Source organism: Prionailurus bengalensis, chromosome B4, assembly GCF_016509475.1.
Source record: "Prionailurus bengalensis isolate Pbe53 chromosome B4, Fcat_Pben_1.1_paternal_pri, whole genome shotgun sequence".
NCBI classification, from domain to species: Eukaryota; Metazoa; Chordata; class Mammalia; order Carnivora; family Felidae; genus Prionailurus; species Prionailurus bengalensis.
The window spans coordinates 64,665,985-64,681,794 of record NC_057358.1 but is presented as its reverse complement, the minus strand read 5'-3'; the positions used below and the strand labels follow the sequence as shown (position 1 = coordinate 64,681,794).

Below are 15,810 nucleotides of genomic sequence, written 5' to 3'. Positions count from 1 at the left end.
TAATTGTTGAATCAGTATATTGTACACCTGGAAGTAATTATTTATAGTTCAATTAAAAATAAGATATTATGTGCGGAATGCCTCATGTGGGCTAGGCAATTTACTAAAATATCACCTAAGTCCCACAACGTTTCAAGAAAGTGTTTGTGTCTAAAGTCACAAATAATGGAAGTCAGGTATTTCTAGCCAGTTAAGTATGAGCCGCTATGTTAATGTATGAGTATAAACCGCCACTCCAAAGAATGCTTTGCAGAACATCAACATCATCTGAGACTTTGTTGGAACTGTGTCATCACAAACGTGTTAAATCAGAATATGCATGTTAACAAGTGATTCCTTATGTACATTCATTCGAGAAGCCTTGAGTTACGCACACTGGCTTTCTCCACCATGTTTCTAATCTGGTATAAGGTGAACTCAAACAAGTCATATCAATGAGCCAAGGACAACCTTTAGTTTAAGGAATTCTGCAGCTGATGCTAATTGTTTTTATTAATTTTTTTTAAGGTTTATTCATTTTTCAGAGATGGAGAGACAGAGCGTGAGTGGGGGAGGGGTAGAGAGAGAGGGAGACACAGAATCCAAAACAGGCTCCAGGCTTTGAGCTGTCAGCACAGAGCCTGATGCGGGGCCCTAACTCACGGATGGCGAGATCATGACCTGAGCTGAAGTCGGATGCTCAACCGACTGAGCCATCCAGGCGCCCCTGATACTAATTGTTTTTAGGTATCAATTAATAAATTAATTCATTAAGGCCTGACGAAGGCTATACATTTCTAAAAAGGATGATTTCTAGAGATACTTTACCTGTGAAATCATACTGTTCACACATTCCTTTTTGAGATATGTTTTATGTTTTAAATCAAAAGCCAGTAACTGGGTGAAACCCAGTGAAGCATTCCACGAAATACAATTTACCTGTAGAGTGCTTTGTAGTCAGCAAGTGCCTTTTTCATATTTCTTGGACTGACCATAAGACTTTATTATTGGGACTCAGGTAAATTGTATAAGGTCATATAATACGTAATAGCAGGACTACAACTCAAAGACAGTTTCTCTGACTTCCATTTCCATGTCTGTTTCCCCACATATGACTGGAAAATTTAGGCGAACACCATTAACTATGGAGTAGAGCAGTCATTTCTCAGAGAGGAGAGCAGCACTGTTGTAGTGCTTCCTGCAGATGTAATCTTGGAGTTATCACAGGGAGAAGTCCCTATTTCCACACCTGGGGAACCCGGACTTCTGTGACAGCCTTATTCTTGAGAGATTTACATAGGTTTTGGTAGGGAATGAGAGGTAGGAAGCAGCATTGGTACTCTATTGGAGTAACTTTTCTCTGAGACAAACAAAATCATTGTGAACATCTCCAATCCTGGCTGCAATAACATTTAAGTCTTTATAATTCATTTAAGGATGTATTTATTTACAAGATACAAATGCTTAATATTTAATAGGAATTAAAGTGCTTAATTTTACAATGTTTCCAATTCTATGCCTTTGTGACCAAATATACATATGTTACACAATATATACACTATATGCAAATATTTTACATTCATATAGCTAGAAAAGAATTACTTTTTGTGTATGCTTTTTTCACATTGGAGTTAACTCTAAAATTCTGATAACATACCTTTTCAAACTGACCAGTCAACAATTCAAAAACCCAGATAACACTTACTCAAAAATATCAGTCAATTGTCACTCACAAAATAAAATGCTAGTTTGGTTAAAAAAAAAAGTTTTATATACAGATATGATTGCTAATGAATGGAGACCCCTCCCCCAAAGCGATACATTCCAAGATCCACATAATATGTAATATATAATACAATTCTGTTATCATAATGGTCCCCACAGACTACTGTGTTTCTTTCCAAACCTGTGTATATATCACTCTATGTATTTGGTATTTACTTATTAAAATATGCTACAATGAGATTTCTTGATTTACTCTCTCACTAAATCTACCATAACAAATTTTAGGAAGAAGGATACCATCATGTAACCCTCAGTGACTCCAATGAGTTAAAAACTATCTTGTAGAAGCCATGTGCTAGTTCTGCCAAGCGCTCAGTCCAAAAAGTAGAAAACCATGATTGACTTTAGAGGAATTTTTTACCTCATAAAACAGTGCAGAAAATGGCACAATAGGATGAAAGTCTTTTAAGCCTAAAGAAAAAGGTAAGTAATAGAGAAAGACCTGGGGCAACAGATCCCATCAGTATGCTATTACAAAGACTTCTACTTTATAGTTCATATCCCTACTTCACTTAAAGTATTTTTCTCTTGTCTTAACATACACTGCTCTGATCAGGAGATCAGCAGTCTCTTTCTGTCCACCTCTCTGTTCACTCTTGCTTATTTCAGTTCCTAATTTTTTATTCCTCTTTACTGTATCAGTAAAGAAAGCAAAGTTATCTGCTCATGAGAACATGATTACGGGGCATACAGAAGAATGAATTGTATTAAAAACCCATGTAAATAATTCATGTTAAGATATTTAAGTGAAGAGAACAATTTCTATAAAAATTTCATTCCTATGGAAAAACAGAATTGGAAATCAACAGTGTTTTTACATATATACATATATGCATAAATTCACAGAAAGGGTTTTAAAAGTAGATCTAGTGGTCTTTATATATCAGACTCATATTTTCTAAATCTGAAGAATCTATAGTAGGTAGTAATATGAAAATAAAAAGCAATTTGATTCTACTAAAATTGGATGAGAATGAAGAAGTAACACGATCCACTACAGGTGTCAATACAGTTCTATAGAATAAGAACTGGTTAGCCACAGTTTTTATATTAATACATTCTTGAAGAATACAAAATTGAAGAATGAAAACATTAAGACATTCTTGCCTTTTGAGTTAATTTTAGCTTATTAATACCATGTGCTTAATCTTAGACCCGCTAACACGAATATCATGTGATGTAAGAAATTTTAATCTTCTATTCTGCAATATAGCGAGGATACCTGCAAAAAAAATAAGACCTTTGTTCCTTAGAAGTTTATTTGCTCCTGTTGGTGCCCTTTCCTCTGGACATATCTAGTCCAGAAAGATAATAATTAGAGTTATCACAGACAATATTCTCAGCATAAGAACTTAAGGCTTTAAATATAATCAGAAGTGGGATCGAAAATTTGAAGGGAAAACAACCACCCTGTTTCCATAAAGTTGACGAGAGAAAGTAAAACATAACTGTGAACTCACAGAAGTATTTTTGATATACGGTTTTTAAAGGCATCAATGAGTCTTTAGCAACCCTGCAGCACTATGAAGCTTGTCGTTTTCTTTATATACTCATGACTACTACAAGTACTCTTTTAAAAAATCCAAATGTGTATCTATGTATGGGACAGGGTATATTTAAAAGGTTTTTGTAAAAAGTTTAGTACTTATTTAGGTTGGAGTATTTGTTTTTAATTGGGGTAGGTCACCTGGTGAAGGTAAGTACGCCAACCTGCATGTTATGTTAAACTTCACGGAAAATGAAAGGAGCTTGATGACGTAGTGCAGATGTGCTTAATTCTTTCACTTTGCAAAAGTAAAGATGCCCTTGACAGTTACTTGAATCCAAGGAATAATGCCCTCCCCTTCTCTTCCCTAGAAGTTATAGTATCATTTCTAGAAGTTAATTCTCTATCTCCTTGTGGCTAGAGGCATTCGTATTAAAATTTCAGTATAAAAACATACCCTGAAGAATTTTATTGCTTGCATACATGATGGCATAGTAGATGCCATTATTACGAAAGTGGCTGGTGGCATTTTTCATTACCGAGTCCCACTTACAATCTGGAGAGAAGTCTGTACTACATTTTGTACTTAATATACCAAATGGGAGACTTTCAATAAAAGCGAAATTTAAGTTAAAAAAACTGGAATGTTTGTGGTGAGTAGCAGTTTTTATCGAAGAAGTACTTTTTAGGTTTGGAGGAAGGGCACTTTAAAGATGGCTTGGAAAGCACCAAATTAGGGAAGATAAAGAATAAAGCCTATATGGGATGTTGGTTTTAATAGGAGGGCAATTAATTGTTTTTTTATGTTCAATTTGTCATGGCTGCTCAGGGGTGTCAAAAACCAAGATGGAGATGGTTCTTGAAACCAATCACACTTTGAAGTCTTTTAGTTTAGTTGAGTGTTTACTAAATGCCTAAGAGCATGCCCTTGCCTTTCTCCAAGTAAAAGCATTAGTGATTCTTTAAGAGAAACAGGTAAGGCTGCTTCAGTGCTTCTCTTTGTGCTTGTCTAAAGAACACGGGGTGAAACATGAAGACGGTGACTGAATAATCAGAAATTCTCTTCTAGTACGAATATTTCTGATTTTTTAAAATTAAAGATAATGTTAAGAGCATGATGATATTCTTTTTACAGGAGTGTTCTCTCAATAACCTAAATTAAATGACATTGATATTTACTCAGCCAAAACTTGAGTGTGTTCGTATCACTCGATTTCCCAGGAGAAGAACTTACGGTAGGGAAAGTGTAGTCTGCTTGCTGTTTAAAAGAGTTTTCAAAACTAACTTGGCCCATAAATCTTCTAACTGGCCCTTATGTTTCCATTGCTCTGTCCACATTTACGAAAGTCATGTTTTACTGATAATCATTCTGCATTTTTATTGCTTCTCTTTTCTTGAGATTAAGAACACCAACACATCATCTATAGCTATAGTGTAACCTTCTCAAAAGCCACCCTGAACACATATGTTGTACATACATACCCACCCCAAGGTTGGCAGCTAGAAAAGAGAAGTAATGTAACATTTCTTTGAGTCTGTCCCTTATTTGATAGGGCCTAAGAAGCTACCTTTATCTCTTTCTGACTCCAAATATTTGATTTAATGTTAATGATCGTGGCTGACTTTCCTTTTTTATAGAGGAAGGTAACCTAACTGTGTACGCCATAATCAGTTTACCTTCTTTTTTGGAGTGGGGAAAAAAGATACTTTAAATATTTCTTAAAACAGCAGGCCTGAATAAATGTGTGGCAGTCTCAAATTCTGAGTGAATCTATTCTACATTTAAGGTGTCATCCTCAAAGGCCAAGATAGTGGGGTCATTCTTGTGGATTTCTAGCTGACTTAGGCATTTAAACATGATAATGTTTGGGGTATAACAGGCTACATGGGGGGAAAAATACTAATTTGAGAAAAAGATTAAGTTAAATAGTCAAACTAATGTGAGATTTTAGTCACAACCACAGTATGGTGAAGAGTAGCCTTTGTACAAGAAATCATGTTTGGACTATTAAAAATTCTCGAGAAGATGAGAAAAAGTGCTCAGACTCTCTTCAATCATCTTGTACCTCCTCCGAACTTGCCATTAAAATATTGCTTTTCATTATTGTGTTTCTCCCTCCTCTTCCTCACTGAGGTGGTTAAAAGAGTTGAGCATAAACTTCCTCTAATATCTATCTCCCTGCACCTCAAACACAGGTGATCACGTGTGAATTTTGTTCCCCATCGGACAAAGGAATAGGCCCACACAGTTATCTGAAGTGTTAGTTATATAGGCTGCATTTGACCATACTTTAACAGTCTTATGGAAAAGAAAAACATTACAATCAATGTAGTTTCCCTATGTCCCAGTTCTGTATAGAGTCAGGTATCTTGTACAGTTTAGGTTTCTGTGAAAATTTGTGCACATGCTGATATTAACTGCTGCAACAATTGCAAGATTGTGAAAGATAAAATAACCTGTGTGACTTTGACCATCCCAGTGACCAAAGTGCACTTTATCTCAGAATAATCAAGACTGAAGCATTAATTACACCCTCATCATATATTTCAATAGGTATTATTAGCACCTTCAAAGAGAGGCACTGTTTTAAATAGGCACAGAACGAAAAAATAGTACTTTAAAAATACTGTTGGAACTAATATATCCCATGCCAAATAAATTACTGCTTTTTCTTATTATAAAAATATCAATACCTTAAGATGTCAATCAGTTAAACATAAATCACCAAAAACATTTCTTAAAGTTTAGAACACTGTTCAATTGCAAGATAAAACATGCTTTACATTTAAAAAATAAATTAGAGACAAATATGAACCTAAAGCTGAAGAGAAAAGCATGTATAATATAATTATATTCATATTTAATACTATATACACATAATTGCTATATACTTGAGATATTTTATTCTTAGGAGTATTTCTACAAAAACAAGTATTATCTTTTCTTAATAAGTTGAAAGTTTGAACACCAACAATTTGTCCTTGTTGTTTTAAAAGAACATACATCATTTATGCAGCTTGAGCTTTATAAACTAAATTAAATAAGTTAATACAATAGCCTAAACTGTCCCTGTATGTATGTATGTATGTATGTATGTATGTATTTATTTATTTATTTATTTATTTTTACCACGGATCTATTTTGGCAACATGGAGGTATATCTTTCAAACGGTTACAAGTCCTACCTGTGAAGGAGAAGACATTACAGGACCTTAAATGGAGGTGGCCTATTCTAACCTGATAGTGATAGAACCCACTGATAACATTTTCTTCAAGACAAAAGTACATATGCAAGGAATAGCTCATTAAAAAATGTTCCATTTTCACATTATTTCAAACTTTTACCGGTAGAATGGCTCTGCACATTAGTTTCACTATGAATACAGAAACATAGGAAAGTACTTCCCCAAAAGATGCATCTAAGAGCCTATATTTTTCAACATAAAGTGCTAAGAGATGAATGAGGAGGGCTGGGAATGTCTTGAGCTGTAAATCTTAGGACCTCCACACTGTGGATGGTCCTGAAGTTCAGCATTCTGATTTTTTCTTAGGTTCAGGATGATCATCCAAGGTGGTTGGATGCTTGTTGGGACCATCTGGTGTCTCACCTGTGACAGCTAAAAAGATGATTTTCAGCCACTTCTGTTTCAGTTCCTCACTGTCTGCGGCAAAGCTGTGCACAGACTTGGACTGGGTCAGTTTGAAACTGTGTGGCAGGTCTGCACTCCTTGGCATATCGTCCACAACGTAACCCAGGAGTGGAATGGTGGCCTGGGCTCGGACATCCTAAGGAAAAAACATGGTACATAGGAGCGTGAGATGTACTAGCTTGCTGTGCATGGGCCTGTGTGACCTGGCTCCCACTAAACCTCTTTTCCTACCACTGTTCTACACAGATGCGCCCTGTGAGCTCTCCGTGGACAGAGATGGGCATCCAGGACTTAGCATACTGCCTGCACGTGAGGCCACTGATAATGCTGGCTGAATGAATTAATGAATGAGAGCTGATACCTAAATCAGCTACGATTCACTGATCCTACACCCTCTCTCTGTGAAGGAGTCCATTCAACTCTTCATTCAGATGAAAAAGGGAAAAAAATAAGGTATCGTATAAAAGCCCCAAATGTTAATGATGATTTCATTACCAAACGCAGCTTTATTTGGTGATCCATTTATTCAGGCATCAATGTATTTATGGACAAAAAAAGTTATGGGAAAAACAATGAAACAGAAGACAATATATACCTTGGTATTTGTAGTCTATTTCTAAAATAAGGTTTTCCTAGCTCTTAATGCAGACATAGGGTAAAATACAACAGATGCGTTGAAGATTTTATATATTTCCAGGTGAATGCAGGTGTTTTTCAAGCACAACACAAGCCACAGTGTCTGGGGTTGCTCTGGTGAGAAGCTCAGCCTGCATGTCTGTTGTTCCCATAGATTTAGCTCACATCTATGCACACATGGTTCTCAAAAACTTACTACTGGATAATGTTAATCCAAGGTTGATTTAAATTCCCCTTCCTCTCATATTCTTTTCTTTTTCAGGTATCCATCCTTCAGGAAAAAAAACCCAACTTATCATAATCATTTCCTGGCATTATAAAGGCTCCTTCTCCTCCTTGCTTCTCCCTCTGCTTCACCCCTTCTCTCATGCCCCCTCCTAATCCAACTCACCCTTTCTCAAACCACTGGAGAGGAATGAGAAGAAGGGAGGAGACAAATGAGGCACAAGGGGAAGAAATTATGGGCTATATTTTAAAAAGCAGCCTAAAAACTTTAAAAATCAGTTTAAATAAACTTGAATTTTAGTTACTATTTTTCAATTGTAATGAAAGACAATGCAAGTGGCTGAACTCTCTTGTTCTATAGAGGACAGTAATGGAAAGATTTTGATTTCAGTGTCTATTCACCTCCCTTTGTACCCCAGGACCTCCATCCCCTCAGAAAAATGCAGTTTACATACCTGGGGGGCACCGTACATGTACAGCACAAGAGGGTCTTGTTTGGGGATCACACACCAAGCTTTTTGCCAAGGTTTTGACTTTTCCATATACTGAAGAAAGCTGCACACTACGCTGTTTCCAGACACTTCTGCTGATTCAATCTAAAAAATACAGTGGAAGGAGAGTGAGAGAAAGAGAACACAAAATGAACCGGGTAGAGAGTAATTCACCTTATTGGAACATTCATAAAGTACAATATATTCATATAAAATGTCTCTCAGGGATGTCCAAAAAGGGCTCACCCCCAATTATTATTTAAATACTTATCTAGATCTTTTATGACCAAGGGAAAATATTTAAGTATTACCAGGCCTCAAATTTAAATAAAGTTAAACAGTTATTGAATGCTTGCTATGCAAGCACTTCTCTCAGTTCACTACTTCATTTAATCTTCACCAACCCTAAGAAGATATCATCTGCATTCTCTCTGAGGTTCAGAGAAGAAATTACTTTCCCCAGGTCACACATTAGGAATTGGCATGCTAGAATTTGGATCTGGATCCAGAGCCTGAGCTTTTTTTTTTTTTTTTTAAATTAATTTTTTTAAATGTTTATTGGAGAGAGACAGAGCATGAGCGGGAGAAGGGACAGACAGAGAGGGAGACACAGAATCCAACCAAAGCAGGCTCCAGGCTCTGAGCTGTCAGCACAGAAACCAACGTGGGGCTCGAACTCACAAACCGTGAGATCATGACCTGTGCCAAAGTTGGACACTAAACCGAATGAGCCACAGAGGTGCCCCCCAGAGACCGAACTTTTTTTTTTATTTTTAAATTTTTTTTTTAATGTTTATTTATTTTTGAGACAGAGAGAGAGAGCATGAACGGGGGAGGGGCAGAGAGAGACGGGGAGACACAGAATGGGAAGCAGGCTCCAGGCTCTGAGCCATCAGCCCAGAGCCCGATGTGGGGCTCGAACTCACAGACTGCCAGATCGTGACCTGAGTCGAAGTCGGACACTTAACCGACTGAGCCACCCAGGTGCCCCAAGCCTGAACTTTTAACCACAATGCTATACCAGCATCAATGATATAATAACGCGATAGCAAAAAGGTAAATACTGACCAGCAATCAGAATCCTGGAACCCGAGATAATTTAAAAGTTTTTAAAATTGTAGCCCTCAACAAGTACAAAAAGATCGAGATCATTACCATGCATATATTCAGACCACAATGCTATGAAAGTCGAAATCAACCACAAGAAAAATTTGGAAAGGTAACAAATACTTGGAGACTAAAGGACATCCTACTAAAGAATGGATGGGCTAATCAAGAAGTTAAAGAAGAAATTAAAAAGTTCATGGAAGCCAATGAAAATGATAACACCACAACCCAAAACCTCTGAGACGCAGGAAAGGCAATCATAAGAGGAAAGTATATAGCAATCCAAGCCTTCCTAAAGAAGGAAGAAAGATCTCAGATACACAACCTAACATTACGCCTTAAAGAGCTGGAAAAAGAACAGCAAATAAAACCCAAAACTAGCAGAAGACAGGAAATAATAAAGATTAGAGCGGAAATTAATGCTATCGAAACCAAAAAAACAGAACAGATCAATGAAACCAGAAGCTGGTTCTTTGAAAGAATTAACAAAATTGATAAACCACTAGCCACTTTGATCAAAAAAGAAAAAGGAAAGGACCCAAATAAATAAAATCAAGAATAAAAGAGGAGAGATCACAACCAATACAGCAGAAATACAAAGAATAATAAGAGAATATATTATGAGCAATTATATGCCAATAAAATGGGCAATCTGGAAGAAATGGACAAATTCCTAGAAACATATACACTACCTAAATTGAAACAGGAAGAAATAGAAAATTTGAACAGACCCATAACCAGTAGGAAATCGAATTAGTAATCAAAAATCTCCCAAAAACCAAGAGTTCAGGGCCAGATGGCTTTCCAGGGGAATTCTACCAAACATTTAAGGAAGAGTTAACACCTGTTCTCTTGAAGCTGTTCCAAAAATTAGAAATGGAAGGAAAACTTCCAAACTCTTTCTATGAAGCCAGCGTTACCTTGATTCCAAAACCAGACAGAGACCCCACTAAAAAGGACAACTATAGACCAATTACCCTGATGAACATGGATGTAAAAATCTTCAACAAGATATTAGTCAACCAGATTCAACAATACATTAAAAGAATTATTCACTACGACCAAATGGGATTTATTCCTGGGATGCATGGCTGGTTCAATATCTACAAAACAATCAACGTGATTCATCACATCAATAAAAGAAAGGACAAGAACCATATGATCCTCTCAATAGATGCAGAGAAAGCATCTGACAAAACACAGCATCCTTTCTTGCTAAAAACCCTCAAGAAAGTAGGGATAGAAGGATCATACCTCAAGATCATAAAAACCATATATGAAAGACCCAATGCTAATATCATCCTCAATGGGGAAAAACTGACAGCTTTCCCCCTAAGGTCAGGAACAAGACAGGGATGTCCACTCTCACCACTGTTATTCAACATAGGCTTGGAAGTCTTAGCCTCTGCAATCAGACAACACGAAGAAATAAAGGCATCCAAATCGGCCAGAAAGAGGTCAAACTTTCACTTTTCACAGAAGATAGGATACTCCATATAGAAAACCAAAAAGATTCCACCAAAAAACTGCAAAGTGGCAGGATATAAAGTCAACGCACAGAAATCAGTTGCATTCCTATACACCAACAATGAAGCAACAGAAAGAGAAATCAAGGAATCGATCCCATTTACAATTGCACCAAAACCCATAAAATACATAGGAATAAATCTAACCAAAGAGGTGAAAAATCTATACACTGAAAACTATGGAAAGCTGATGAAAGAAATTGAAGAAGACACAAAAAAATGGAAAAAGATTCCATGCTCCTGGATAGGAAGAACAAATATTGTTAAAATGTCAATACTACCCAAAGCAATCTATGTATTCAACACAAAATAACACCAGCATTCTTCACAGAGCTAGAACAAATAATCCTAAAACTTGTATGGAACCAGAAAAGACCCCAAAGAGCCAAAGTGATCTTGAAAAAGAAAACCAAAGCAGGAGGCATCACAATCCCGGACTTCAAGCTATACTACAAAGCTGTAACCATCAAGACAGTATGGTATTGGCACAAGAACAGACACTCAGATCAATGGAACAGAATAGAGAACCCAGAAATGGACCCACAAATGTATGGCCAACTAATCTTTGACAAAGCAGGAAAGAATATCCAATGGAATAAAGACAGTCTCTTCAGCAAGTAGTGCTGGGAAAACTGGACGGCGACATGCAGAAGAATGAACCTGGACCACTTTCTTACACCACCTGGACCACTTTCTCACACCATTCACAAAAATAAACTCAAAATGGATGAAACACCTAAATGTAAGACAGGAAGCCATCAAAATCCTTGAGGAGAAAGCAGGCAAAAACCTCTTTGATCTTGGCCGCAGCAACTTCTTATTCAACACGTCTCCAGAGGCAAGGGAAACAAAAGCAAAAATGAACTACTAGGACCTCATCAAAATAAAAAACTTCTGACAGCAGAGGAAACAATCAGCAAAACTAAAAGACAACCGATGGAATGGGAGAAGGTATTTGCAAACGACATATCAGATAAAGGGTTAGTATCCATAATCTATAAAGAACTTATCCAACTCAACACCCAAAAAACAAATAATCCAGTGAAGAAATGGGCAAAAGACATGATTAGACACTTCTCCAAAGAAGACATCCAGATGGCCAACCGACACATGAAAAAATGCTCAACATCACTCATCATCAGGGAAATACAAATCAAAAACAGAATGAGATACCACTTTTCACCTGTCAGAATGGCTAACATTAAAAACTCAGGCAACAACACATGTTGGTGAGGATGCAGAGAAAAAGGATCTCTTTTGCACTGCTGGTGGGAATGCAAACTGGTGCAGCCACTCTGGAAAACAATATGGAGGTTCCTCAGAAAATTAAAATAGAACTACCCTACGACCCAGCAATTGCACTGCTAGGCATTTATCCAAGGGATACAGGTATGCTGTTTCGAAGGGACACATGCACCCTCATGTTTATAGCAGCACTATCAACAATAGCCAAGGTATGGAAAGAGCCCAATGTCCATGGATGGATGAATGTATAAAGAAGATGTGGTATATATACACAATGGAGTATTACTCAGCAATCAAAAAGAATGAAATCTTGCCATTTGCAAGTATGTGGATGGAACTGGAGGGTATTATCCTAAACGAAATTAGTCGGAGTAAGACTAATATCATATGACTTCACTCATATGAGGACTTTAAGACACAGAACAGATGAACATAAGGGAAGAGAAGCAAAAATAATATAAAAACAGGGAGGGGGACAAAATGTAAGAGACAGAGGGTTGCTAGAGGGATTATGGGAGGGGGGATGGGCTAAATGGGTAAGGGGCATTAAGGAATCTATTCCTGAAATCATTATTGCACAATATGGTAACTAATTTGGATGTAAATTAAAAAAAAAAGGTTCTAAAATTGCAACAACTCTTTGAAGACCCATTTATAGTTTTCTGCTTTGTCCCTTGATATATATATCACTGGCTAAAAAGGGAACAAAATCATTGACTAAATAGATTTTATTATACACATTATGGGAAGCAAGTGGTTTGCTTCTATTTTCAATTGCTCAAATCTTTAGGGTAGCACTACTCGGTGCCATCCACTGAACAGTGCTGGTTCACAAACTGCTCTGTTACCCATTCCAGACAAAGCACAGAAAGTAGGAATAAGCACTTAGAAACTTTTAAAGCAATTTGACTTTGTGATGACATGCAAGCAACATGATTGCATATTTTACAAAAATATTGAGTTGTGTGGCTTGGAAATAAAACTGGCCCTTCATCATAGATACCTTAAGGAGCACTGGCAGGCAAACTATGGCCCACCAGCCCACCACCTGTTTTTGTATGGCCTAAGAGCTAAGAATTTGTTTAGATTTTTTTGACTTTTATAGATAAAATTTAAAATCAATCTGATGACAGGGAACACTAACTTTGGACTCCAATGAAATGAAATGTTATCTCCCCTACCTACAAAGAATTCCAATCTTATTGCTCTATGATAAAAAACTATACTACATTATTAATTGTATTTTGAATTCTGTCAGTAAAAATTTGTGAAAATGTGTTTTCTTTCTTATTATAGAAGTAATGTTTTCAGGTTTTCCTCTTGGCCTGCAAAGACTAAAATAGTTTCTCTGACCCTTTACAGGAAAAGTGTGTTGACTCTCGGTCTAAGGCACATATCACACTAGTTGGCAAGAAGCAAGTTTCAAAATGCATGTATGTGTGTGTACATGCACATATACATACTTATCTTCTACTTATAGGCCTCACATAATATATTTATTTGATTAAATAAATATAGGTTTTTCAAGAAAACTACCTAGAGATTTTTAATTCAGAGATACAACCTGAAACCCATCCCTTAAAACAAATCATTGGACTCATTATATTATGCCAACTGCTGTGTTTAAAAGTCTTAAGGCTGTGTTCTTGGGAGCCAGTGAAACATGTCTTTCCACCTCCTTGCCAGGGAAAGCCCCATTTAGGTCTGCCTACAAGCAACACATATACCCTAGAAGAATTCAGAGTTAAACTTTTAGCTTTTCAGCCTTAAATGGACTCTGAAGTTTATGATTCTTTTTCACTTAACAGAAACGACCCTTGTATGCTTATACTGTATAGATGCTCAATAAACAGTCATTGATTTTTTTTTTTAAATATTCTTAAAATGTTTACTTATTTTTGAGAGAGAACATGAGCAGGAGATGGACAGAGAGAGAGGGAGACATAGAATCCAAAGCAGGCTCCAGGCTCTGAGCTGTCAGCACAGAGCCCAATGTGGGGCTCTAACTCACAGCCGTGAGATCATGACCTGAGCTGAAGTCAGATGCTTAACTGACGGAGCCACCCAGGTGCCCCAGCTGTCACTGACCCCTAATAAAGCATGGAAATTCTTAGTAAACTATGTATGTCTATGACTTTAGATACATAGAATTATGGTCATGAGCCTATTCTTCACAGACTTTCAAGGCTACCTTGAAATTTCTGCTACAAAGGCCTTATTATATAATTTATTCCTTATGTTAGTATCTTTGAGTGTGAAACTCATTTCAGGTACAAGCTGCATCATAGTGCCCAGGCTTGGGAGGTTCTGACTATTCTAGAAATATGAGTCACATTCACTTGCTAGATATTTTAATAATATTTCAAAGCAGTTACCAGATTACTGTCACTGGCTGCTAAATGATGTTTTTAATACAATAAGCTGGAAGACATTTTCAGGTAATAAAGTAATAATTTAATATGAATTTTAATAATTTCAGACAGTGGCTTTTGAAGCCAATATGATAAAATTACCAGGTAAACACTTTCCTATTAAAAAATACAGTGGAGGGGCACGTGGGTGGCTTAGTCACTTAAGCATCTGACTTTGGCTTAGGTCACAATCTTGCAGTTCATGGGTTTGAGCCATGCATCTGGGCTCTGTGTGGACAGTGTGGGGCCTGCTTGGAGTTCTCTGTCCCTCCCTCTCTTTCTGCCCCTCCCCCAATCACACATTATCTCTCTCTCTCTCAAAATAAATAAATAAACTTTAAAAAAAAAATACACTGTAATGTTGGGCATCAGAAGAGACAACAATTCATACTCTTAATATTTTATTACAGCTGCTTTCACAACATCAATGTATTTCACTCTCAAATGATGTTGACTAAACATAGCACTGACCTTCTTCTTTCTACACAACTGAATATGATCCCAAAATTAAGCAAGATGAGAGAAAAGTATGAATCTTGCTTCTTCTTCAAATTGTTAAATATTAAGAGAAATAATAAAATATGCTATTTGTATTCTTTAGGGCTAAAAAACAATTCTACATTTCTTGCATAAAAGTTTCAGTTCTCCAATATTTAATATTCCATACCTCTAAAATTCCTTTTCTCTTCTTTTCTTCACTGTCTGTGAATCCACTTATTATTTGATAACAGTCTTTACAAACTTTGTTCAATTTTCCACCATCATACTCAAGTTGAGCTTTGTAATCAGAACACTTCCAACAAACCACCTTAAATTAAAAAAAAAAAATGAAGAGTAAATAATCATACAGATTTAAGCAATAATCACTTCTAGTAATACTAAATGAGAAAGAGTTAAATATTTAAGGCAATTTTTTACCAGACCAAGAATATCCCATGAACATTAGGAATATTTATCACGGTATTATAACGCTGTTGGTGATGAGCTCTGCTAGTTCATTCTTGTCTTCCTTGCTCTAAAGGTAGGAGACCTTTACCTTTCATATCTCTGGATGTTTCATCAATAAGCTCCCGAAATCAACTCAGGATCTTCCCTGCCTGAAGCTGTTTCCTGACTCCACCCCACCCCTCCAAACCTATTCCCTACTAGTGCTCCCTATCCTGGAAAACAGCACTGACATCCAACCAGTCATGGCAAGTCAGAAACCTAGGAGTCATCCTCCTTGACATATACCTCTACTTCAGCCCATACAGTCACCATATTATGAA

General features: G+C 36.7%; 1 protein-coding gene across 4 annotated transcripts in view; it reads right to left on the bottom strand.

The window, feature by feature from the left end:
• Positions 1-1,405: 1,405 nt before the first annotated feature.
• Positions 1,406-15,810, bottom strand: part of FGD4 (FYVE, RhoGEF and PH domain containing 4) — a 217,719-nt gene continuing 203,314 nt past the window's right edge. For all 4 annotated transcript variants that reach the window (XM_043562945.1, XM_043562946.1, XM_043562947.1 and 1 more), the window contains 3 exons: positions 15,210-15,350; positions 8,218-8,358; positions 1,406-7,037 (listed from right to left, as the gene is read on the bottom strand). In XM_043562945.1, the coding sequence (XP_043418880.1) occupies positions 6,780-7,037; positions 8,218-8,358; positions 15,210-15,350 (540 nt within the window). In that variant the 3' untranslated portion in view covers positions 1,406-6,779. The remainder of the gene's footprint in view (positions 7,038-8,217; positions 8,359-15,209; positions 15,351-15,810) is intronic.